The 27,490-nt window shown below is 45.0% G+C and overlaps 1 protein-coding gene across 2 annotated transcripts; it reads right to left on the reverse strand.

Annotated features, from left to right (window-relative positions):
- Positions 1-20,426: 20,426 nt before the first annotated feature.
- Positions 20,427-26,006, reverse strand: LOC119363016 (alpha/beta hydrolase domain-containing protein WAV2-like). 2 transcript variants are annotated; one of them, XM_037628314.1, is made up of 8 exons: positions 25,613-26,006; positions 24,088-24,123; positions 23,787-23,865; positions 23,592-23,646; positions 23,395-23,511; positions 21,793-21,957; positions 21,138-21,393; positions 20,427-20,751 (listed from the first exon to the last, which is right to left on the reverse strand). In XM_037628314.1, the coding sequence occupies exons 1-8, from the start codon at positions 25,848-25,850 to the stop codon at positions 20,711-20,713; spliced, it is 987 nt and encodes a 328-aa protein (XP_037484211.1). In that variant the 5' UTR covers positions 25,851-26,006; the 3' UTR covers positions 20,427-20,710. The 2 variants fall into 2 exon arrangements, with proteins under 2 accessions (XP_037484211.1, XP_037484212.1); XM_037628315.1 differs by having other exon boundaries at positions 20,465-20,871; positions 25,613-25,850.
- Between the last annotated feature and the right edge of the window lie 1,484 nt (positions 26,007-27,490).

The following is a 27,490-nucleotide window of genomic DNA, read 5'->3' on the forward strand; positions in this document are numbered from 1 at the left end:
TTGGAAAGTAAAAGGTTACAAAATAGTAGATCGGAAACTAGTTAGATGTAAAAGAGATTCAATATAATGGAAAAGAGACCTGGGGGCAATAGGTTTCACTAGTGGCTTCTCTCAAGATAGAAAATATTACGGTGGGTGAACAAATTATTGCCGAGCAATTGATAGAAGAGCACATAATTATGATGATATCTAAGGCAATGATCATGAACATAGGCATCATGTCCGTGTCAAGTAGACCGAAACGATTATGCATCTACTACTATTACTCCACACATCGACCTCTATCCAGCATGCATCTAGAGTATTAAGTTCATAAGAACAGAGTAACGCATTAAGTAAGATGACATGATCTAGAGGAATTAACTCAAGCAATATGATGAAACCCCCATCTTTTTATCCTCAATGGCAACAATACAATACGTGCCTTGCTGCCCCTATTGTCACTAGGAAAGGACACTGCAAGATTGAACCCGAAGCTAAGCACTTCTCCCATTGCAAGAAAGATCAAACTAGTAGGCCAAACTAAACCGATAATTCGAAGAGACTTGCAAAGATATCAAATCATGCATATAAGAATTCGGAGAAGAACCAAATAATATTCATAGATAATCTGATCATAAATCCACAATTCATCGGATCTCAGTAAACACACCGCAAAAGAATATTACATCGACTAGATCTCCAAGAACATCGAGGAGAACATGGTATTGAGAATAAAAGAGAGAGAATAAGCCATCTAGCTAATAACTATGGACCCGTAGGTCTATGGTAAACTACTCACGCTTCATCAAATAGGTAATGGTGTTGATGAAGAAGCCCTCCGTGATCGAATCCCCCTCTGGCAGGACGCCGGAAAAGGTCCGTAGATGGGTCTCACGGGTACAGAAGGTTGCGGCAGTGCAAAAGTGGTTTTGTGGCTCCCCTGGATGTTTTCAGGGCAAAGGAGTATATATAGGCGAAGGAACTAGGTCAGGGGAGCTACGAGGGGCCCACGAGGTAGGGGGCGCGCCCTACCCCCCCCCCCCCCGGGCGCGCCCTCCTGCCTCGTGGTTGCCTCGTTGCGTCTCCGACTTCATCTCCAAGTCTTCTGGTTTCCTTTCGATCCAAGAAAGATCATCGCGAAGGTTTCATTCCGTTTGGTACTCCTTTTCTGCGAAACTCTAAAATAGGCAAAAAACAGAAACTGGCACTAGGCCCTCGGTTAATAGGTTAGTCCCAAAAATAATATAAATAGCATATAAATGCCTATTAAACATCCAAAACAGATAATATAATGGCATGGAATAATCAAAAATTATAGATATTGGAGACGCATCAAGTGCGAGCGCAAGTGTACAACTACGCCATCCATGGGGGAAGCATGGAAGCGACGACGAAAGAAGACGGAGCTGCTGAAGCTACAGCGGTCGGACATCCGGCACCTATGCAGCTGCCCAAAAACTACACCAACAGACGGTCGAAAAGCATCAGCCGTCGGACCTTGGTGATAGTCCGGACATCCGGTGTCACATAAGCAGGCAAACATCCGGCCTACCCCCAGAAAGTCGGCAGAAGGAGACCCAAGGCCACCCCTGGACACCATCGGGCTGGACATCCGGCCCCACCCCGGACATCTAGCGCCTCATGAGAGGCCAGTCATCCGGCCCCCAACCGGACATGTGGCGCATGCCTGCGTGCATGGACAGGGCTCGAGGCCCATGTATCCCACCCTCTCACTTACCCCTTCGTGGACTAGCCTATATATACTCCCCCCTTCCTCTAGCTAGGGTTAGCAAATAGGATAGCTCATGTATGTGAGCTTTGCTCCTACCTACTCTACTCTTGAGAGAGAGAGATCACTCCCATGGAGTTCAAGCCCTCCATGTGAGAAGATCCCTAGTGGATTCAAGACACCATCTAGGGAAGATCCATCTCGGATTCAAGACCTCAACTCCTCACGGATTGAGATGAACTAGCTACCATTTGTATCGTCCTTCATTTACTTTTGATCATGTATCTCTCCATGTGTATGTGGATCTAGCATATGTGTAACCGTTTCTTGTTGACTTGAGTGTTTCCTCTCGTTTCCCCTCGTGTTTTCCCTCGTGTGTTCATCATGTTCTTCGGGAATCCCCCTCCAAATCATGAAAGATCGGTCCCTAGGGTTCCACCCTACATCATTTTGGTATCAGAGCCAGGTTGATTATGAATTTGGAGCCTTCCCCTTTGTTTTCTAGCCTAATTTTGCTTTATTCTTGCCCAATTTTGAAAATCCCCACAAAAAATAGCCCCCAATTTTTTATGTGATTTGTTGGTTTGATGATGTTTTGTTGATTTTTATCCATGGATTCATTGTATTCCGAGTGGATCGAGCTTCTCCCCAATTTTCCTCACTTTCCATCCATGAAATTTCCCCAATTTTGACCTTGGAATCATCAATTTCCGCCCCCAGATCGAGTTTTGAAGTCCAAATCCTGATCTGGAATCATCGTCCCGGACACCCGGACCCCAAGCACGGTTCTAGACATCAGGTCCCGGATTTCCGGCCTCACCCCCGGATGTCCGGCCCCTGGGATTTCAGTCTCCCGTGTTTCATCGTTTTGACCATAACTAATTCATCTGAAGTCCGAGTTTAACGTTCTTTAGCTTGTTTTAAAGCTATTGACATCCCCGATCCACAAAAATACTTCCATAACCATTTGACTCCATCAAAATTTTGGAACTTTGGAATATTTCCCTAGGCCTTCCACCATATCATCTGCATTACCACCACCGACTTCCGCAACCTAACCCATTTTGATTGAGGTTGTTTGAGTTGTGGCTTGTGTCTCCTAAGGTGTTTAGGCTACTTAAGGAGCATAACTTCAACTCCGACAACGTGTATAGCCCCCACCATACTCTTCCGCCACCTTAACCCATTTTGACCGGGTTTCCACCAATACTTTTGCAACCACCACCGCATTCCTGCTACCACCATTTGACATTTGCCTTTAAGACTTTGAGTTCACGGTTTTTCCGTTTCCTAAGGTGTTTCGGCTAATTAGGAACGGTTCTTCTTTGAGAACACCGCCACTCATCATCGCCACGAGGTCGTCATCGACAACGACCACTTCATCATTTTGACACCCCAACCGTATGCACCGATGGCAATCTCCACGACACCATTGTACATTCTTGGTTGCATTGTTAACCCCGAGCCCATTTTGCGTCACTTTCCTATCAAGGCTAGCCATTGAGTATTGTCGGCAAACTTACTTGTGCACATTAGTGATCATCGATCCACACCTTCCATTGCATACATACCATATCATCTTGGTATCATCATGTCATCTCTTGTGTCACAAAATTGTTCCCGCATATACACAATTGCTATCTTGGTTTGTGCATTCCGCATAGTGGCCATAACAAAAAAATAGAATAAGCTTTTAAGCAAAGAGAAAAACAAAGAGCTTGTAAGCAAGAACCATAGCATCATACCACATTGCATATCATAATATTGATCATCTTGGATCATCATGAGTACAACATTGGGAACCATACATATATAACATACTTGGGATAGAAAGTTCATACATTTTGTCTTTCCTAGGGTGTGCACAAGTGTCGTATCTGCCTATTGAGAAATCGTGCTAGCATCTCTCTTGAGTTGTGCAACACAAGCATTTTCCATGGATTCCACATTTTGTGTTCATTCCTTGGTTGCACGACCCCATTCATCTATCCGTGTGTGTTTCTCGTGTGCCATTCATTGCTCTTGGTCTACTTGTTTCACTTGCGAATTTGTGAAATTCTTTCAACATTATTGACTCTTGCTAACAATTGCATCAAATTTTTGTGTCGCTATCCTCACCAAGCCACTCCATAAGCTTTATTTGTGTAGGTGTGAGGCTTCCAAAAATTTTCTTTCTGAGTTAATTTTCTTAGTTTTATTAACCCGGGTTGACAAGATCCGGTACCAATTGTGCTATTTCCATAATACATTATTGAGTGATCACTGATCCATCTTCAACATTGGATAAGGTACATTTGGTCTAGCTCTTCCCTTTCTTCCACTCACATTTGCTCGAGTCTTGTGATGGATAGGCAAAGCACATCTACTTCGGTCAACACCAACAACGGCGAGTTCGAAGCCATGAAAAACTTCATCGACGCCAAGATGCAAGCTCAAAAGGAGGAGCTCATAGTCCTCATCAAGTTTGCCAAGAGATCTTCCTCATCTTCGAGAACACGCTCAAGTGCACATGCTTCTGAGCTACCATCTCCGGCAAGGTCACATCAGCATCGACACCATCATCGACGAGAACGTGAAAGTCAAGAGCTCAACACCAACCACCACTCTATGACTTCACCATCTACCTTCGCATCTTTGCCAAGCGACTTCAAGGCATCTTCACCTTTGGATATGCGACATATTCGCCAACAAGCACCTCAAGATTACGCTCAAGAGAATCTCCCCAAGCTCAAGTCCATGACTTCCACGAGCTACTACGACATCGACACCGACCACGAGCTTCCTTTCTATGGGACTTAAGATCCTGAGGAGTATCTCATGTGGGAGCACAAGATGGCCGACTACCTCAAGCTACATCAAGTCCCTTCCAAAGATCAAGTGAAGTGTGCCACAAGTAACTTCCACAACTATGCGTCGACATGGTGGTTTCACACACCTTCGAAAACCTTCGACATGAGTTGGCCCAAGACAAAGAAAGCTATGCGGGGAGAGTTTGTGCCTTCCACCTAAACGAAAAAACTTCAACGCCAATTGGAGAACACCATCCAAGGATCCAAGTCCCTCGACGAGTACTTCAAGGATATGAAAAAGCCTTGCGACGAGCCGGTGTAGACGACCCCATTTGGATGAAGTTCCACTTCATGATGGGATTGAACAACGACATCTCCAAGACTATCTTCCTCGAGAACTACAAGTCCCTCGATGACAACTACATTGGTGCTCTCAAGGCAGAACAAGAACACATGAAGGCCAAGGCTTCTCCACCCCAAGCACACTTCGCGACCAAGCTCCATCACAACGAGCGTGAGGATAGTACCACCAAGATGTCCAAGCCTGATGAGCTCCAAGACTTCACCGCCATCCCTCTTTGTGCCATTGATGATGCCGAGTCTACCACGACTCTTTTTTAAGAAGGCGCGCAATGATTATGACTACGGAGACCTTCAAGGAACATGCCTTGGAGGTGAGCAACATGGTGACGAGCAAGGATGATGCTTCCATCTTAGGAGGCGAGAGTGATGATGTGCCATCTTCGGCCTTCATCCACGGCGATGGTGACGAGATGGTTGAGCATGGGATTTTCCCTTCGACCATGACAATGTATGATAACTTGAGTGACGTGTGCCACAATATTGAGAGCGGAGAGCGAGTTCACCACTAGCCCCATATATGATGATTTGCCCCAATTCCTATGTGCGGAGAGCCACAACCCCCACCACTTGAGTGAGATGAGTGACTCCACCATATGTGAGTTTGAGTGCACCAACTTTGAGGGAGTGAGTGAGCCACCACATAGAGAGAGTGTGATAGTTGATAGGTCATGTGAGGACATTTTGAACTCTAGCGACTTAACCTCTACCTCTATTGTGTCTTCTCATTTGGTTCTAGGTCCCATATATGATTACGCGCCGATCCTCGACGAATTCGTCCTTTGGACAATACGATGGCCATGGTGGAATATGATGCACCCCCACATGGTTCCATCAAGAAGAAGATGACCACCATTTGGTCTTTCCCACCTCACCTACACCACTTGAATGGAATGAAGAAGGTAACATAGGCGAATGTGATGCTATTGTCCCACTAGTGGACATTCTTGACATTGATTGCTTGCATGATGGTGATCCACCTATTACCATGCTTCATGCTAGTGCGACTTCTCATGTGATGATTTCCCATTTATGATGAGTTTGATGATTGCCATGTGGAGTCTATTAGTTGTGATGCCATGTTACATAGGATTTCTTGTGATAATTCTATTGGTCACATCATGTTTGATAATCCGCTTGACTTGTCATATGCTATGAATGAGATCAACCATATGTCATATTTGCAATCTCATCATAGTAACTTGCATATGCCATTAAAATAAACCCAATTTGCACATATGGCATAGATGACAAGCCCATGGTTATTGGCATTTGTTTTTATTGTGATGATATTGATATGCTCCCTTTCCATAATCACAATCACATGCCATGCCATGACCACCTAGCTTCGGATATGCCTTGTTTTGGATGTTGTCCATATTCTCCATATGATGTTTTCGATATTGCTCATGAGGAGACCCCATTGTTTCCTCATACATTTTAGGAGATTTTGATTCATCCCATCCATTGCATGATTCCCATGATTGTGTGCACCATATGCATCCCACAAATAAAAATGCTATCGTTGTGCCTTATAATTGCATGCTCAATTTGTGTCCCCATCATGTCATACAAAATAGCTATTCTTGCATGATGGATGGCATGTTCCTATATCATGCATCAAAATTCTTTGAGCGATGCTTATCTTGTGCTAACTCACACGTGCACATGCACATCATGATGGATGATGTGTACACTTACCACACACGCACAGTTTCTTTGGTTTGTGCGTCTTTTGTGCAGGTACCCATGAATACTCGCCAACTTCGCAATCCCATGAGTTGATGAAACGAGCTCTAGAGAGCAATGATGATTTGGGATTCCATGGATTTTCATTTCCACCATTCCCTTCGCACAAAGACTTCGCGCATTTCTTCTACATGGCCCTCACATGGTTATGGGTTATTGTCCACTACATATTCTATGCCCATCTTGTCATGTTCACTTTGCATGATATGCTCATTCCTAAGCCTTTGCCATGCATTTGTAACCCATGCTTTGCATTACACATGATGATTGATTCTAGTACTTGTATGTGTATTTGCAAGCTTGGTGTAGATATTGCTTCTTTTGCCATGATTGCTTTGTTACCCCATGCTTGTGATATGTCATGTGCATTGCTTATGCCTACTATTTGCTCACATGACATGATTGCCATGATTTCCTCTAGTGTGTTGCATCTTCGCTCCACTAGTTTGCACGGCATGATTTCTATGCTTGCTTATGTTGCATCACCAATGATTCATACTTTCTCATTTCATGCGGTTGATAGCCACTATTGCCATGCTTTGCACATGTTTTCTATTACATGTTGTCATATATCTCCATATGTTGCCTCTCTCATGCTAGATGATTTGCCATGTATTGAGTGCAATAATGATTTTAACCTTGGTAGTAAGATTGCCCCCATAGCATTCTCGCATATATTTGGATATTTTGACATATTTCTTGTGAAGCATGTTTGTCTTCCTTCTTTGCACCGTATGCCTAGTGCCATGAACTTTAAGATTGTTACATCATATTCTTCATGCACATTTGCTTCTTATGGTTATGTGCGAGAGAAGAGAACCATCATGATGGATGATGTGTTTATCTACCATGCACATACGTTCTTTGTTTTGTTGTGTGCATGCTTAGGATACTTGGACTTCGTGTCGACTTCCACTTCTCGTGAGTTGACCATTCGAGCTCTTGAGAGTGAGCCTTGTACGTTCTACCACAAATCGCTTCTACACCGCTTTTGCTTGGGTTTTGGCATTGCGAAGGATGCACAAGGACATGCCTTCAAGGTGACATCTTTCTTGATCATGGATGATATTGCGGATCATACTACTTGTGTTGCTTGCACCATCAGACTTATTGGTCATCTCGGACTACTTGATTACACACATGTTAGAGATCTTGCTTCGGCTTGTCATTTTCACCTTTCCATGCCTCATAATATATATGCCTTGTGTGTTGCATCCGACTTGTGGATTACTTGCTCATATCATATGGTTGGTTGCACCAATGTCATTTTTTCACATATTCCATGTCCCATTGCTTGTCACATGATTGACTTGATTGGCTCACACATGATGAAAAATTGCTCTTTCTATTGTGTTGAGTGCCACACTATATTCACTACACCTTATGCACGTTATGCTTGGATTCTCTTGCACTTGTCCCATGTGTTTAGACATCTCATCTTCTTTGGTGTTGTGAATAATTCTTATGCCTTCCATCGACCATTTGTCGAGCGCTTTATGCATGATTGCCATGATAATGAGGTAGATTCTTATTCTCTTGACACACATATTTACATCACTACCTCGTATTTACATGCTTGTTTCCATCATGTCCTTGATTGTGCTCAATTTATATGCTTACATGCCATGTCACAATCCTTTGTCACACCATATGCTATGCTTGATGACAACACTTGATTGGTGAATCACCTCTTGAATGCTTGGTTTTGCACTAATGCTAACCACATTGTTTTTCCAAGTGTTTGTTGTCCTTACTCTTTTTGAAGGAATCACTAGACGGTGCGACATTGAAGAGTGCCCATTTCAAGCTTGAAGATGATGAGTACTTGGTGAACGTCCACTTCTACACGGCGAAGCCACTCTTTCCCATGGTGATTTGGTTTTTGATTTGAGGTCGGATCTTTCCCGGGGGGGGTGATGCGGAGAATCCTACGGACATCACCATGTTAAGAGCCCGTTTGGCAAGTGGCACGTGTAACATCTACTTCACATACATAAAGGTGAATCATCTCCTTTACACGTGCTCACTTGACCCCTTCGAGGATGGTATACTACTTGACACTCCACTCGTGTGCATACATAGGTATTGTCGGAGCACCACGGATGACGAGGAGGACTGCGAGCGCAAGTGTACAACTACGCCATCCGCGAGGGAAGCATGGAAGCAACGACGAAAGAAGACGAGTCTGCTGAAGCTACAACAGCCAGACATCCGGGCCAAGGGCCGAACATCGCCTATGCAGCTGCCCAACAATTGCACCAACATACGACCATAAAGCATCAGCGGACGGACCTCCGGCGACAGCCCGGACATCCGGCGTCACATAAGCACCCGAATATCCGGCCTACCCCCAGAAATCCGGTAGAAGGAGACCCGAGGCTACCCGAAGACTGACCACCATCGGGCAGGACATCCGGCCCCGCCCCAGACATCCGGCGCCTGCCTACGCGCATAGGCAGGGCCCAAGGCCCATGTATCGCTCCTCTTACTTACCCCTTCGTGGACTAGCCTATATATACTCCTCCCCCTTCCTCTAGCTTGTTGTAAATATGCCCTAGAGGCAATAATAAATTAGTTATTATTATATTTCCTTGTTCATGATAATCGTTTATTATCCATGCTATAATTGTATTGATAGGAAACTCAGATACATGTGTGGATACATAGACAACACCATGTCCCTAGTAAGCCTCTAGTTGACTAGCTCGTTGATCAATAGATGGTTACGGTTTCCTAACCATGGACATTGGATGTCGTTGATAACGGGATCACATCATTAGGAGAATGATGTGATGGACAAGACCCAATCCTAAGCCTAGCACAAAGATCGTGTAGTTCGTATGCTAAAGCTTTTCTAATGTCAAGTATCATTTCCTTAGACCATGAGATTGTGCAACTCCCGGATACCATAGGAATGCTTTGGGTGTACCAAACGTCACAACATAACTGGGTGGCTATAAAGGTGCACTACAGGTATCTCCGAAAGTGTCTGATGGGTTGGCACGAATCGAGACTGGGATTTGTCACTCCGTGTAAACGGAGAGGTATCTCTGGGCCCACTCGGTAGGACATCATCATAATGTGCACAATGTGATCAAAGAGTTGATCGCGGGATGATGTGTTACGGAACGAGTAAAGAGACTTGCCGGTAACGAGATTGAACAAGGTATTGGCATACCGACGATCGAATCTCGGGCAAGTACAATATCGCTAGACAAAGGGAATTGAATACGGGATCGATTGAGTCCTTGACATCGTGGTTCATCCAATGAGATCATCGTGGAACATGTGGGAGCCAACATGGGTATCCAGATCCCGCTGTTGGTTATTGGCCGAAGAACGTCTCGGTCATGTCTGCATGGTTCCCGAACCCGCAGGGTCTACACACTTAAGGTTCGATGACGCTAGGGTTATAAAGGAAGTTTGTATATGGTTACCGAATGTTGTTCGGAGTCCCGGATTAGATCCCGGACGTCACGAGGAGTTTCGGAATGGTCCGAAGGTAAAGATTTATATATGGGAAGTCCTGTTTTGGTCACCGGAAAAGTTTTGGGTTTTACGGTAACATACCGGGACCACCGGGAGGGTCCCGGGGGTCCACCAAGTGGGGCCACCGGCCCCGGAGGGCTGCATGGGCCAAGTGTGGGAGGGGACCAGCCCCAGGTGGGCTGGTGCGCCCCCCACAAGGGCCCAAGGCGCCTAGGGTTTGGGGAGGGGGCGCCCCACCTTGCTTGGGGGGCAAGTTTCCCCCTCTCCACCCCTTGGCCGCCCCCCTAGATGGGATCTAGGGCTGGACGCTGCCCCCTAGGGGTGGAAACCTAGGTGGGGGCGCAGCCCCCTCTCCCCCTATATATAGTGGAGGCATAGGAGCAGCCCAACACATGAGTTTCTTCTCCTGTTGGCGCAGCCCTACCTCTCTTTCTCCTCATATCTCGCGGTGCTTGGCGAAGCCCTGCTGGACTACCACGCTCCTCCATCACCACCACGCCGTTGTGCTGCTGCTGGATGGAGTCTTCCTCAACCTCTCCCTCTCACCTTGCTGGATCAAGGCATGGGAGATGTCACCGGGTTGTACGTGTGTTGAACGCGGAGGTGCCGTCCGTTCGGCACTAGGATCTCCGGTGATTTGGATCATGACGAGTACGACTCCTTCAACCCCGTTCTCTTGAACGCTTCCGCTTAGCGATCTACAAGGGTATGTAGATGCACTCTCCTTCCCCTCGTTGCTGGTTTCTCCATAGATAGATCTTGGTGACACGTAGGAAAATTTTGAATTTCTGCTACGTTCCCCAACAGTGGCATCATGAGCTAGGTCTATGCGTAGATTCTTTGCACGAGTAGAACACAAAGTAGTTGTGGGCGTTGATTTTGTTCAATATGCTTACCGTTACTAGTCCAATCTTGATTCGGCGGCATTGTGGGATGAAGCGGCCCGGACCGACCTTACACGTACACTTACGTGAGACAGGTTCCACCGACTGACATGCACTTGTTGCATAAGGTGGCTAGCGGGTGCCAGTCTCTCCCACTTTAGTCGGATCAGATTCGATGAAAAGGGTCCTTATGAAGGGTAAATAGCAATTGACATATTACGTTGTGGTTTTTGCGTAGGTAAGAAACGTTCTTGCTAGAAACCCATAACAGCCACGTAAAACATGCAAACAACAATTAGAGGACGTCTAACTTGTTTTTGCAGGGTATGCTATGTGATGTGATATGGCCATGAAGAATATGATGAATGATATGTGATGTATGAGATTGATCATGTTCTTCTAATAGGAATCACGACTTGCATGTCGATGAGTATGACAACCGGCAGGAGTCATAGGAGTTGTCTTTATTTATTGTATGACCTGTGTGTCATTGAACAACGCCATGTAATTACTTTACTTTATTGCTAACCGGTAGCCATAGTAGTAGAAGTAATAAGTTGGCGAGACAACTTCATGGAGACACGATGATGGAGATCATGATGATGGAGATCATGGTGTCATGCCGGTGACGACGATGATCATGGAGCCCCAAAGATGGAGATCAAAAGGAGAAAAATGATATTGGCCATATCATGTCACTATTTGATTGCATGTGATGTTTATCATGTTTATGCATCTTATTTGCTTAGAACGACGGTAGTAAATAAGATGATCCCTCATTAAAATTTCAAGAAAGTGTTCCCCCTAACTGTGCACCGCTGTGAAAGTTCGTCGTTTCGAAGCACCACGTGATGATCGGGTGTGATATATTCTTACGTTCACATACAACGGGTGTAAGCCAGATTTACACACGCGAAACACTTAGGTTGACTTGACGAGCCTAGCATGTACATACATGGCCTCGGAACACAAGAGACCGAAAGGTCAAGCATGAGTCGTATGGTAGATACGATCAACATGAAGATGTTCACCGATGATGACTAGTCCGTCTCACGTGATGATCGGACACGGCCTAGTTGACTCGGATCATGTAATCACTTAGATGACTAGAGGGATGTCTATCTGAGTGGGAGTTCATAAGATGAACTTAATTATCCTGAACATAGTCAAAAGATCTTTGCAAATTATGTTGTAAGCTCGCGTTTTAGTTCCACTGTTTAGATATGTTCCTAGAGAAAATATAGTTGAAAGTTGACAGTAGCGATTATGCGGACAGAAGAAAGCTTATGTCCTTAATGCACCGCTCAGTGTGCTGAACCCCAAACGTCGTCTGTGGATGTTGCGAACATCGGACATACACGTTTTGATAACTACGTGATAGTTCAGTTAAACGGTTTAGAGTTCAGGCACCAAAGACGTTTTCGAAACGTCGCGGAACATATGAGATGTTTCAAGGGCTTAAATTGGGATTTCAGGCTTGTGCCCACGTCAAGAGGTATAAGACCTCCGACGATTTTCTTAGCCTGCAAACTAAGGGAGAAAAGCTCAATCGTTGAGCTTGTGCTCAGATTGTCTGAGTACAACAATCACTTTAATCGAGTGGGAGTTGATCTTCCAGATGAGATAGTGATGTTTCTCCAAAGTCATTGCCACCATGCTGCTAGAGCTTCATGATGAACTATAACATATCAGGGATAGATATGATGATCCTTGAAGTATTCGCGATGTTTGACACCGCGAAAGTAGAAATCAAGAAGGAGCATCAATTGTTGATGGTTAGTGAAACCACTAGTTTCAAAAGGGCAAGGGCAAGAAGGGATACTTCATGAAACGGCAAATCAGCTGCTGCTCTAGTGAAGAAACCCAAGGTTGAACCCAAACCCGAGACTAAGTGCTTCTGTAATAAGGGGAACATCCACTGGAGCAGAATTACCCTAGATACTTGGTAGATGAGAAGGCTGGCAAGGTCGATAGAAGCATATTGGATATACATTATGTTAATGTGTACTTTACTAGTACTCCTAGTAGCACCAGGGTATTAAGATACCGGTTCGGTTGCTAAGTGTTAGTAACTCGAAATAAAAGAGCTACGGAATAAACGGAGACTAGCTAAAGGTGAGCTGACGATATGTGTTGGAAGTGTTTCCAAGCTTGATGTGATCAAACATCGCACACTCCATCTACCATCAAGATTAGTATTAAACCTGAATAATTGTCATTTGGTGTTTGCGTTGAGCATAGACATGATTGGATTATGTCTATCGCAATACGGTTATTCATTTAAGAAGAATAATGGTTACTCTATTTATTTGAATAATACCTTCAATGGTCTTGCACCTAAAGGAATGGTTTACTGAATCTCGATTGTAGTGATACACATTTTCATGCCAAAAGATATAAGATAGTAATGATAGTACCACTTACCTGTGGCACTGCCATGTAATTCATATTGGAATAAAACGCATGAAGAAGCTCCATGTTGATGGATCTTTGGACTCACTCGTTTTTGAAAAGTTTGAGACATGCGAACCATGTCTATTGGTGTATACGCATGAAGAAACTCCATGCAGATGGATCATTTGGACTCACTTGATTTTGAATCACTTGAGATATGCAAATCATACCACATGGGCAAGATGACTGAAAAGCCTCGTTTTCAGTAAGATGGAACAAGATAGCAACTTGTTGGAAGTAACACATTTTGATGTGTGCAGTCCAATGAGTGCTGAGGCATGCAGTGAATATCGTTATGTTCTTACTTCATAGATGATTCGAGTAGATGTTGAGTATATTTACTTGATGAAACACAAGTCTGAATTATTGAATGGTTCAAGTAATTTCAGAGTGAAGGTGAAGATCGTCGTGACAATAGGATAAAATGGCTATGATATGATCGTAGAGATGAGTATCTGAGTTACGAGCTTTCGCACGCAATTAAGACATTGTGGAAATTGTTTCACAATTAATACCGCCTGGAACACCATAGTGTGATGGTGTGTCCGAACATCATAGTTGCACCCTATTGGATATGGTGCGTACCATGATGTCTCTTATCGAATTACCACTATCGTTCATGGGTTAGGCATTAGAGACAACCGCACTCATTTTAATAGGGTACCACGTAATTCCGTTGAGATGACACCGTGAGAACTATGGTTTAGAGAAACCTAAGTTGTCGTTTCTTAAAAGTTTGGGGCAGCGACGCTTATGTGAAAAAGTTTCAGGTTGATAAGCTCGAACCCAAAGCGGATAAAATGCATCTTCATAGAACACCCAAAACAGTTGGGTATACCTCCTAATTCAGATCCGAAAGCAATAGGGATTGTTTCTTGGATCTGGTCCTTTCTCGAGGAAAGGTTTGTCTCGAAAATTGAGCGGGAGGATGGTGGAGACTTGATGAGGTTATTGAACCATCACTTCAACTAGTGTGTAGCAGGGCACAGGTTCCTATGGCGCCTACACCAATTGAAGTAGAAGCTTATGATAGTGATCATGAAGTTTCGGATCAAGTCACTGCCGTACCTCGTAGGGTGACAAGGATGCGTACTACTTCAGAGTGGTACGGTGATCCTGTCTTGAAGGTCATGTTGCTAGACAACAATGAACCTACGAGCTATGGAGAAGCGATGGTGGGCCCATATTCCGACAAATGGTTAGAAGCCATGAAATCCGAGATAGGGTCCATGTATCAGAACAAAGCATGGACTTTGGTGGACTTGCCCGATGATCGGCAAGCCATTGAGATAAATGGATCTTTAAGAAGAAGACGGACGTGGACGGTAATGTCACCGTCTATGAAGCTCGACTTGTGGCGAAGAGTTTTTCACAAGTTTAAGGAGTTGACTACAATGAGATTTTCTCATCCATAGCGATGCTTAAGTCCGTCAGAATCATGTTAGCATTAGTTGCATTTATGAAATCTGGCAGATGGATGTCAAAACGAGTTTCCTTACCAGTTTTCGTAAGGAAAGGTTGTATGTAATACAATCAGAAAGGTTTTGTCGATCCTAAGGATGCTAAAAGGTATGCTAGCTCCAGCGATCCTTCCATGGACTGGAGTAAGCATCTCGGAGTTGGAATGTACACTTTGATATGATGATCAAAGATTTTGGGTTTGTACAAAGTTTATGAGAAACTTGTATTTCCAAAGAAGTGAGTGGGAGCACTATAGAATTTCTGATGAGTATATGTTGTTGACATATTGATGATCAGAAATGATGTAGAATTTTCTGTAAAGCATATAGGGTTATCTAAAAAGTGTTTTTTCAAGTGAAAACCTGGATTAAGCTACTTGAACATTGAGCATCAAGATCTATGAGGATAGATCAAAAACCGCTTAATGGTACTTTCAAATGAGCATATACCTTGACATGATCTTGAAGGTGTTCAAGATGGATCAGTCAAAGAAGGAGTTCTTGCCTGAGATGTAAGGTATGAAGTTAAGACTTGAAGCTCGACCACGGCAGAAGAGAGAGAAAGGACGAAGGTCGTCCCCTATGCTTCAGACGTAGGCTCTATAGTATGCTATGCTGTGTACCGCACCGAAAGTGTGCCTTGCCATGAGTCAGTCAAGGGGTACAAGAATGATCTAGGAATGGATCATTGGATAACGGTCAAAAAATGTCCTTGGAGTAAATAAGGACATGTTTCTCGATTATGGAGGTGATAAAGAGTTCGGCGTAAAGGGTTACATTGATGAAAGCTTTAACACCTATCCGAGTGACTCTGAGTAGCAAACCGGATACGTATAGTGGAGCAACCATTTGGAATAGTTCCAAGTGGAGCGTGGAAGCAGTATTTACAATATGACCTAGAGATTTGCGAAGTACATACTGATCTGAATGTTGCAGACCCATTGACTAAAACCTCTCTCAAGCAAAACATGATCAAACCCCAGAACTCATTGAGTCTTAATCACATGATGATGTGAACTAGTTTAATGACACTAGTAAACTCTTTGGATGTTGGTCACATGGCGATGTGACCTATGAGTGTTAATCACATGGTGATGTGAACTAGATTATTGACTCTAGTGCAAGTGGGAGACTATTGGAAATATGCCCTAGAGGCAATAATAAATTAGTTATTATTATATTTCCTTGTTCATGATAATCATTTATTATCCATGCTATAATTGTATTGATAGGAAACTCAGATACATGTGTGGATACATAGACAACACCATGTCCCTAGTAAGCCTCTAGTTGACTAGCTCGTTGATCAATAGATGGTTACGTTTTCCTAACCATGGACATTGGATGTCGTTGATAATGGGATCACATCATTAGGAGAATGATGTGATGGACAAGACCCAATCCTAAGCCTAGCACAAAGATCGTGTAGTTCGTATGCTAAAACTTTTCTAATGTCAAGTATCATTTCCTTAGACCATGAGATTGTGCAACTCCCGGATACCATAGGAATGCTTTGGGTGTACCAAACGTCACAACGTAACTGGGTGGCTATAAAGGTGCACTACAGGTATCTCCGAAAGTGTCTGTTGGGTTGGCATGAATCGAGACTGGGATTTGTCACTCCGTGTAAACGGAGAGGTATCTCTGGGCCCACTCGGTAGGACATCATCATAATGTGCACACTGTGATCAAAGAGTTGATCGCGGGATGATGTGTTATGGAACGAGTAAAGAGACTTGCTGGTAACGAGATTGAACAAGGTATTGGCATACCGACGATCGAATCTCGGGCAAGTACAATACCGCTAGACAAAGGGAATTGAATACGGGATCGATTGAGTCCTTGACATCGTGGTTCATCCGATGAGATCATCGTGGAACATGTGGGAACCAACATGGGTATCCAGATCCCGCTGTTGGTTATTGGCCGGAGAACGTCTCGGTCATGTCTGCATGGTTCCCGAACCCGTAGGGTCTACACACTTAAGGTTCGATGACGCTAGGGTTATAAAGGAAGTTTGTATGTGGTTACCGAATGTTGTTCGGAGTCCCGGATGAGATCCCGGACGTCACGAGGAGTTCTGGAATGGTCCGGAGGTAAAGATTTATATATGGGAAGTCCTGTTTTGGTCACCGGAAAAGTTTCGGGTTTTATCGGTAACATACCGGGACCACCGGGAGGGTCCCGGTGGTCCACCAAGTGGGGCCACCGGCCCTGGAGGGCTGCATGGGCCAAGTGTGGGAGGGGACCAGCCCCAGGTGGGCTGGTGCGCCCCCCCCCCCCCACAAGGGCCCAAGGCGCCTAGGGTTTGGGGAGGGGGCGCCCCACCTTGCTTGGGGGGCAAGTTTCCCCCTCTCCACCCCTTGGCCGCCCCCCTAGATGGGATCTAGGGCTGGCCGCCGCCCCCTAGGGGTGGAAACCTAGGTGGTGGCGCAGGCCCCTCTCCCCCTATATATAGTGGAGGCATAGGAGCAGCCCAACACATGAGTTTCTTCTCCTGTTGGCGCAGCCCTACCTCTCTTTCTCCTCATATCTCGCGGTGCTTGGCGAAGCCCTACTGGACTACCACGCTCCTCCATCACCACCACGCCGTTGTGCTGCTGCTGGATGGAGTCTTCCTCAACCTCTCCCTCTCACCTTGCTGGATCAAGGCATGGGAGACGTCACCGGGTTATACGTGTGTTGAACGCGGAGGTGCCGTCCGTTCGGCACTAGGATCTCCGGTGATTTGGATCACGACGAGTACGACTCCTTCAACCCGTTCTCTTGAACGCTTCCGCTTAGCGATCTACAAGGGTATGTAGATGCACTCTCCTTCCCCTCGTTGTTGGTTTCTCCATAGATAGATCTTGGTGACACGTAGGAAAATTTTGAATTTCTGCTACGTTCCCCAAAATAGCTACGGTTAGCAAATAGGATAGCTCATTTGTATGTGAGGTTTGCTCCTACCTACTCTACTCTTAAGAGAGAGAGAGAGACCACTCCCATGGATTTCAAGACCTCCATGTGAGTAGTGGATTCAAGACCCCATCTAGGGAAGATCCATCTCGGATTCAAGACCTCACCTCCTCACGGATTGGGATGAACTAGCTACCGTTTGTATCTTCTTTCGTTGACTTTTGATCGTGTATCTCTCCGTGTGTATGTGGATCTAGCACATGTGTAACTGTTTCTCCTTGATTTGGGTGTTTCTTCTCGTTTCCCCTCGTGTTTTCTCTCATGTTCTTCGGGAATCCCCCTCCAAATTGAGAAAGATCGGCCCCTAGGGTTCCACCCTACATCAATAAGGAACAGGTAGCATGCCTCTTTTCCTGTCGGGTGCGATAACAAGCAGGGGAAGTTGGTAATGAGCTTACAATGTTGCGCGCTGACTCCGTGATTAGACAGCATCAGAGACTGATTACTTGGGCGCCGGACGATCAACAATCTGACTCAGAAGGCCAGTCGGCAGGTCGCGACCCACGACATATCGAGAGAGAAGCTGAACTACCACGAGTTGCATTAGGAAACTACCAAGAATCCTCCTCCGCCACATACCTATGAGATCTCCATGCGTGGTTCGAACCGGGGTTGCGGCTTGGGGGAGAAGAAAGCGGGGTCGTGTCTATGCTGTCGTTGTCGTGTCTAGCCGGTGGTGTCTTGCGATTCGGCAACACTTCGACTGCGAGAGAGGGGGTATTTAACAATAATCCTACACTCACGGGCAAACAACGGGCTTTTACAGAGGCCTTAGTGCTAATTAACTTCTCCGCCCCCTGATTTTCAGGGAGGGTGGGGCCCTTCCTTCCTTTAATCTCAATTAAATGATGCCATGTCTGGCAATCCGTGAAAGCCCGTAAAACTCCGTCCGTGTGTCTAGCAAAGCTCGGTATTTAAGGGTGTGGTTTCTGACATTGGACCGAGGCCGGTTCGATTTCTAAGACGGCTATGCTGTTCTAAAAAAAGACCGCCATGCTTGAGAGGAACAAGGCGCGGGGCTAACGAAAAGTTTATGACGGTGGTGAGGGACGAGGGCCACGGTTGATGGGAGAACAAGTTTGGTCCTTTTTCTTTTTTTCGTCACTTTTTTATACAGAAAAATAAGTGTGGGAGGTCACATTTCCCCCCGAGCCCTCTGTGCGCCTGCACACTCCTCTGTCTCCACCTGAGTCAGCGTCGCTCTTATCCAGCTGGCCAGCCCGGGCGAACCCCACACCGCATGCACGACACCCTGTGGCGGCACCCAAGCTCGACATCGTCGCACATGTATATAAGTCATTCCCTCACCCATTTGTCGTCAGTAGCCTTCACCACTCGATCAAACTATGCAACCAGAGAAAGGGCCGGTGAGGGTCTCCTTCCTCAGCTCTGGCCAGGAGCTCCGCCATTGTTCGCCGCAACCCCGTCGATCCATCATACCCCTGAGCTCCCCTTGACTCGCTCAAGCTCATGTGCAAAGCTTTCATGATGATTGCAGGAGTGGAGCGAGCGAACCATCCCACTTCCCCTCATTGCCGCCGTCAGATACAATGATACCATCACCGCCAAGCACCCATCCGGTGTGTTCCGCACAATGTCTGACTCAACATCGAGCACTCCATCCTCGTGCATGGTCCATTTCCGCCGCTGATGCCCCTCGCTGGTGAGCTCCACCACACCACTCTCTAGCGAGGACACACACACGGGCCCATCCATCGAGTGGCGGAGACAGGCTTAGGATAGTTGGGGCTATAACCCTAGGCCTAATAACAAATAGTTTTTGCAATTCCTTCCTACAAAGAACATACAATTGTTAGAGTGCACCTCTCAAACAAGCTTAGCCCTGGGTCCAATATGATGCTAGCTCCGCCACTGTCCCATCAATGATCGTTGTTTCAAACGGTGGCTCGTGTGAACCGGCACGCAGAGGCATATTCTACAAATACGCCTTTGAGGTGGACGCCTTTTGTGTTTTCCTATTTCAAAGAAATTCATGTGTTGGCCAAACTTTAGTCAGTGATATCACACTCATTTTAAGTCTAAATGAGTTTATTCTTCAATGTTTCTCATTTGAAGTCCTCTGTCCAGTAGTATTTTGTTTACATTTTTGTGATCTGCCTAGATAGGGTAGGTAGACATATATGCTTTATGTGATTACTTGTGTATGCTTCATAATTATTTCAAGGAACTATTCTAGGTTTTGAAGATCGATCCAGAATAGAATACTTCGACTGTTACTTTGAGCAAGGCAAGCCACCCCACCCCTTTGCTTGACAACTTTGGAAAGTATGGTTTATTAGGGCGTTTTCTGATATTATTGCGTTGTTGCATTTGTTGTGTACTTGCATATTTTGCTATGCTAAACTTCGGTTTTGTATTGTCATGGCACTGCAAGCAATATAGGAAATATTTGCTGAACCTTGATTTTGTACTGTCATGGCACTGCAAGCAATATAGGAAATATTCTTGAAGGACTGCAATCCACCGAAATTTTCATTCAATAATCTTTAAACCAAAGAAGCCCTGGGTGGAAGCTTCAGAAACAAAGATATTGCCTTGCACAATGCACATCTTCTAAGGAAAACTGCAGGTTTTTGCACAGCAGGCGCAAAAAACAAGAAACCATATTGGTAGCAACAGTCATAATAACAAAACCAAATGGTTGAGCCAACAAGATTACCATATACTGAACCGTCATACACCAAGGCCAGATTTTCTAACATTCGGTACTAGTTCCAATAAATTGCAAATACTTGAATGAAGCCAAGTTGAAGGCCGAGCCAGGCTCAGAAATATGTGTCATTCCATACACAAATACAGCAGCATCACAGGATGGAAAACAACCTCAAAATATATTCACAGCTTTGGCTTCTTCAGGTGGAATGGAGCAGAACCACCTGAATTAATTGTTTGAAATGATCTTCAATCCATCAAAAGACCGGAATTGCATCAACATCAGAAAAACTGGTGGAAAACAGCAGGCTGCTCTAGATGTTCCAATTATTATGCAGCTTTATCTAGAAAGAGATTCAATTTATCAGAGGCAAGCTAACATAAATCGCACATTTGTAGTCAACATCATGAACCAGGTTCCAAAATTGAAGATACAAATGGTTGTATTCACTATTCAGTATTGCCATTAACATTAGTAAAACTACACTATGTAGTTAAATACACAAATATGACAACATAATGTATCCCTACACGTACAAGAAAAAACATGATAGAACAATATTCGCAGGAAAATGTTATAATGAATTGGTAAATACTAATTAGTAATTACCATCATCAGCAATTTCACTTGTGCAGCTGGCATCAGAACTCTGTACTTCTGGGGTATATTGGTCCAGAAACAATTCGATTGTCCTCCAGTAGCGGTCCCCTCCAGAAATCCAGGTATCCATATGCATACCACTGGGAAAATCAACAAACCTACAATTCCTGTTATGTTCAACAGCTTTGTCATACAGCATCCTCATGTGTGACGGGGGAACCAGTTCATCTTGCAATCCAGAAAGGAAGAGAATGGGTTGTTTGACCTGCAATGACATGCCAAAACTCAGGCAACGGATAACACAAACCATGGGGCTAAAATAAAGATCTGAGAACTGCAGAATGGCATAAATAGATTTGAAACCTTACGGCTTAACAGATTATGATTATTTCTGAAGATGGGGCGGACTAAAATAAAGATCTGAGAACAGCAGAATAGCATAAATACAGATTTGAAATCTTACAGCTTAACAATAATATAGGTTTCATTTTGGTGTAATCTTTGAATACAAAGTCCAAAGGAGTAAAAACAAACTGTATGAATCAAAAACAGATCAACACTATATTTTCTCCCCAAAGATTAAAAATAAGAATACGGAAGTTGTAACCAAGCATGAAAACAACACCGTATAAAATGTTGATTTAAACCAACCTCCAAAACTCACCTCTGCAACAACATCAAGTGTACTCCATGGAGAGCGAACAACGCAGTTAAGAAGTTTTGGGCCTTTGGCAGAACTACCGCCTATGAACCATCTTAAGAAGGGCAGCATGATACCAGCCATATCCAATATAGATGTAAAAGTATTTTCCAATATTAGAGCAGACACCTGCAACATAGAACAACATCTAGCAAGATCATTATGAATTGCAAAGGCCAAAGCTTAGCACACTTCTATAGATGTTATAAGCTTACCAAAATATGACCTAAATAATGTTGCCCTAACCACATGACTGAGTTCACAACCGTAAAATCTAAGAGCCTGCTTTATGAAGGTGTCCTATGTTGATCACTAAAGTAAAGTGTTGGCTGGACGTAATTTCCTTTAATGGGTGAACAAGGTCTGGAAGCTGGTTTGCGGTATTTAAGTTATTGAGTTCTGGCCAATCTAGATGGAAGGGGACAGAAAGATCTGGGTCTGTTTTTTTCTTTCTTTTCAAGTAAAAACTTCTCTCCTATATGCTGCCTTACAACATACTAACATCGTTTGATTTTCAGCATATATCAAGACTGTAACCACCTATCTGCTATCAACAATGGTCATGATCATGTGTCATCACTTGATTTTCAGCATATTTTGACAGTCTTAACATTCTTCACAATCTTCTGGCAAGATCCATAGCAGAATAATCTTGTAACAGAAGGTAATCTACATCATAACTACATGAAAATCTAAGTCTAATTTATGAACATATGCATGCAAGGTTTTTGAGTCGCCGACTAATCGCCGAGTCGTTGGAGCGAGGTTGGCTTGCGCAGGCGACTTGGCTTGAGGAGCGAGTCGCGCGGCTGGTAGGCTAGTCGACGATTAGTCGACGACTAGTCGGGCGACTAGGACCTCAAAGCAGGGCGGCTTGCTTCAGCAAGGCCAAGGGAGGGAAGACTGGGAAGGTGAGGAGGCCAGAGTTCGAGGCGGGGGAGGAGGAGACGAAGCTGGGAGTGCGCCGCCTGTACGAGGAGAAGCACGGAAGAGACGAAGGAGAAAGGCACATGGGAGAGCAGATGCACGGTCCAGATTAGAGCATATGGACGGTTTGGATTTTATTTGGAAGCTAGGGTTACATAATGGGCCTATTGGGCCAGCTCTCTAGCACGAAACAGAGGAGGAGCAAGACGCGTGCTCCCATCCCACATCAGAATCACCGCCTCCATTGCTCCTACGAGCTGCTGCTGCCTTCTCCGAGCTGAAGTATCCTCCAAGCAGCTGCGTTCCCCCTCCTCCGCCTGCAACAGCACCTCTTCCCCCTCCTCCTCCTCCTCCTCCTCCTCCTCCTCTTAACACCTGGGGCGACTTGGGGCGATTAATCACGACGAGTCGCAGACTAATCGCAGCGAGCCACTAGTCGGAGGCATGGCAACTTGACTTGGCTAGGCGACTCAAAAACCTTGTATGCATGTTTTGAATGTTGATCCAATGAAATTTGTTCGAAAATAGAAGTGCAGTGGAGGATACTGCCATCACAAATCCAACAGCAGAGAGATCAAATGAACCTATTCTCACTTCTCTACAGCAATATGCATAGACAAATCAGTTTACAATGAGTACCTTGTCAGGATTGTTTTTTGCAAGAACTGCTCCAACAGCACCTCCTAAAGATCTCCCAAAGATAACTATCCTGGATGTGTCAATGTCCTTCCTCTGAACTAGATGATCAAGTGCGGCCTATCAAAAGAGAGAACTGTAAGAAGAGTAAACAGAACCACAAAAGTGAGAACAAAACCAAAATGCAGGAAACAACAAACCTGTGCATCTTTTGTGATGCCACTCTGAGAAGGATAACCCTCGCTCTCACCATACCTACAAACATGATCAAAGTTCAGGTTCACTAATAAATGAAAGAAAGTGAAGACATTTGAATCACATATGATACTGAGAGCTTCAAGAAAGAAGAATGAAACAAAGATAGTATAACTGGTTTATACTGTGGAGAACCATACCCTCTATAAGAAAGCATAAACACATTGCACTGTAGCCGCTGCATCATTAGTCGAACGCATTCCAAACGATGTGCAATATCTATAACGAGTGAAGGATTTTAACAGAGTATAGCTTCAACACAATTTGTCATCAATGAGATACTCCCTCCGTCTAGAAAATACTTGTCGGAGAAATGGATAAAAATGGATGTATCTAGAACTAGAATACATCTAGATACATCCATTTCTCCGGCAAGTATTTTCGGACGGAGGGAGTACTATTTTATTAGTTCTCATGTCCATAAAAAGAAATTCAGGATACTGCCGGCATTTTCCTGAAAGAACAGAATGGTCGGACCTGCATCAGGAAAACACTATGAAACAGACAACAATGTGGGAACAAAACAAATGTGAAGTTGAGAACAAACTGAAGATTGAGCACACTAGTTCCTAAGCATGCATATGCTATAAAAATTTCATGCTATCAGTGATGTAGGAAATGCGAGAGGACTGAAGCTCTGAGCATGACTTTTTTTGTTTTGTGAAATGCTCTCTTGAAACTCTTTTGTGCTCATATAATTATCAAGCATCACAAACACCTAGTTATAGAACAATATCAAGACTGTAACTTTTCTTCCTAACCTAAAATTAATAAAAACACCAGCAAATGATGTGACCAACGAGATATAGACAAGAAGAAGTGTATCTCATTTGATGCATAGACAAGATCAGCTAGAGTAGTAGATACAACTAGCTAGAGGAACTAACGCATGCATACAAATTCTAATTTTGCAGATAGTTGCCCAGCTGGTCCAGTTACACATCTGGGGCCAATGAGTGAAAAGCAAAGGTGATTAGAAGGAAGTAGGTTCAATGCAGCGTGAGCCGCTTTTCAAGGGAAGAGACAAATGTGTTGACATGCCGAAGTATTTTGAATGTACACGTGGCAATTGCATATTTCTCGTCCACAGATCACCGCAAATATTTCCCATCTCTTCCTGCTTCGAACCAAATCATGGTTCACATGAACTTTTACGTAATCATGCATGCCTTTATATATGGTCAGAAAGCTTATTGGGTATACTTTCTAAACTTGCACAACTTTTAAAACTAACCCATAGAGATATACAGTAGAAAACCAAATCAACAACCATGAAACATAGTGATGCGATGCAAATATATAACCGCATAGAGACAAAGAAAGCAATACGTCACAATAAAAGTATGAAAACAAAATTTGTGGAATCTAACCCTACCGTGTGTTTAACGGTCATGACATCTCTACGATCTATTGAACATAAATAGCACATCAGAGAAATACTATACTAAGCACCACATACACCAGCGAGTACCGACTAGAAAATCACAATGAAGCTGGAACTTGATAAACCAATTCCAATTGAAACTCATTGTGAGATTGGCCAATCAATCCTGAATCGACACACAGAACTACAGAGAACTGTGTAATAAAACCAAGGAACCCTATAGATCAATTAAGAACATATGACATATCCACGCAGGCAGCGGCAGTAAAGTTCAAATCCTATTATATTAGCAGCAAAAATCATAAACATCGGGCATTTCTTAAGTGAACGCCGTAAACCCTACCCAGATCCACGGACCCATGTCCCGATCAAGGGAGCTAAGAGATGAAGCGACGCCACTATCTAACCACGCAATTTGGGTCAAAGCCAATCCCTCCAGTACAGACTCGAAGAGATCCACCGCCTTACGCTCCAATAACCCGAACAGTTCCTGATACCGATCGAATCATTGGACAAGGGGGGGAGGAACCAACAAACAAACCGGGAGAGGTTGGGGAGGATCGGTGACTGGTTGGTACTTGCCTCGGCAGGTGGGAGAGTGGCGGAGGAACCAGGAGTGGAGGCGCACGCCGTCGGCGGCGCGGAGCCAGACGTCCTCGTAGATGAGGCGGAGGCGCGAGGGCTTGATGGGGTAAGCGCGCGGGAGGCCAGGGAGCACGGGCACGTAGACGAGGCGCTCCTGCAGCGCCACCAGCGCCGCCAGGCCCACCACCGCCATGCCCCCTGCGCCGTACACCAGCGCCTTGAGCCACCCCACCATCTCCGCCGCCGATGGGAGGGAAGGGCTCCGTCAGGCGGGTGGTGGTGGTGATGGGCGCGGTCGCTGCTGCTCTTTGACTCGCGTCGTCGGTCGGGGTCGGATTTGGGTTTAGTCTAACGGGACCGGGCTGCTTCGAGCCAGAGCTCTTGTGCGTCTACGGCTCTAGGCACGTCAAGCCTATGTAGCCGGACCACTCAAACACCTATAAGCTCCGGACGGACAGCTCTGTCACTGCCGAATCATATTACCCCCCAACTGGCTCCTTTATACCCATTCCGAATGGTTCGCTAACTGGCACCCCTCAATTGATGTCGGAAAAAAAGACATCCCTCAAACACACCTCATATGTGTGGCGGATATGAGGTGGCGCAGACATGCCCGGACGCGTCTGTCACGTCGGACTGGCGGGCGAGACTCGCAAGGAAACCATCGTTCCACTGGAGCTCACCAGTCTACATTCATGTCTCTGTTTCAGCGTCGCTCGAGGGACAAAACCTGGCTATTTAAACCGGACGACGAGGGTAAACCCTAGCCGCCCCATTTTCTCCCCCTCTCTCACCTCCGAGCTGCTATCGCGACATCGTGCACACACCAGCCCACTTTGACCTCGTCGTCCGCCTGCCGCCATGGTCCTCACCAAGGTCACCTACTACAAAATGTTGACCCCGAAGCGTCGGGCGGAGATCCAGGTGGAGATGCACGCCCTCGAGGCACGTCACGCTGCTCGCGTTGTAGCCGACCTATCTCCGAACTCTCTGGATGAGGCGAAGCAGGGAGAAGGAGGCGGCGCTGGAACAGGAGGAGGGTGGCAGAGGCGATGGAAGAGGGGGGCACCGAAGGAGGAGGGGACGCAGGCGTCGAACCGGTAGAATTAGGTGTCCTTCAAGTTGATGGAGATGGCCACCATGATGATTTTTCTCTTTGACAGAGTACCGGGAAAGGCCTTCAGATTGGACCATTGTGGAACAACGATGTGCGACGGCGGAAGTAGAAGAACTCTGATGTATTATTAGGGTTTTCAGGGCGAGGGATAAATATAGGCGTCGAGAGGCGGTGTAATGGAGCACCAGGGAGCCCACATGGCCTCACCATGCGTCTCCATGGGCCCTGGCCTAGGTTGGCGACTCCTGGAAGCTTCCCAATGCAAAAGAAAGAGAAGTCGTGATATTTCGGGATTTTTGGAGCTCCATAAAATTGGTTTCCTGAGAATCCAAAAACAACAGAAAACGGCAACTGACACTAGACATTGAGTTAATATGTTAGTTAAGAAAAAACATATAAATTGGCGCAAAAAAAACAACAAAAATTATATATACATTTGAGACGTATCATCCACTCTGGATTTCCAATATGTTTGGCGATGTAATGCAAGACACAAATAGCCAAGGCATGCTTATATGATAAAAATCTATAGTAAATATAGCTAGAAAAACTAGACACGTCATGCTAGCGACAATGAGAAACATGTGGTAAGGCATATGCTAGCGACCATGAACTAATTGGTTTCATGATTTGAGCAAGTTCCAGCCTTTTCTTTTGTTCTTATTACTCTTATAGGTTGGAGACACCTAAGCGGTAGGAGTTGCCGGCGAGGATCCAGTCGCCCAATGGTGATTGAGCTCTTACTTGGTGTGAGAGTG

Source organism: Triticum dicoccoides, chromosome 2B, assembly GCF_002162155.2.
Source record: "Triticum dicoccoides isolate Atlit2015 ecotype Zavitan chromosome 2B, WEW_v2.0, whole genome shotgun sequence".
Classification (NCBI taxonomy): domain Eukaryota; kingdom Viridiplantae; phylum Streptophyta; class Magnoliopsida; order Poales; family Poaceae; genus Triticum; species Triticum dicoccoides.

What these genes read in the sequence shown, in the direction of transcription:
- LOC119363016 (XM_037628314.1), bottom strand. Translation starts at nt 25,850, where the DNA reads ATGGTGGGGTGGCTCAAGGCGCTGGTGTACGGCGCAGGGGGCATGGCG. An exon ending in CAAAAAACAATCCTGACAAG is followed by an intron (nt 21,958 to 23,394) that starts GTACTCATTGTA and finishes TCTATGTTGCAG; the next exon opens with GTGTCTGCTCTAATATTGGA. An exon ending in CACTTGATGTTGTTGCAGAG is followed by an intron (nt 21,394 to 21,792) that starts GTGAGTTTTGGA and finishes ATGTCATTGCAG; the next exon opens with GTCAAACAACCCATTCTCTT.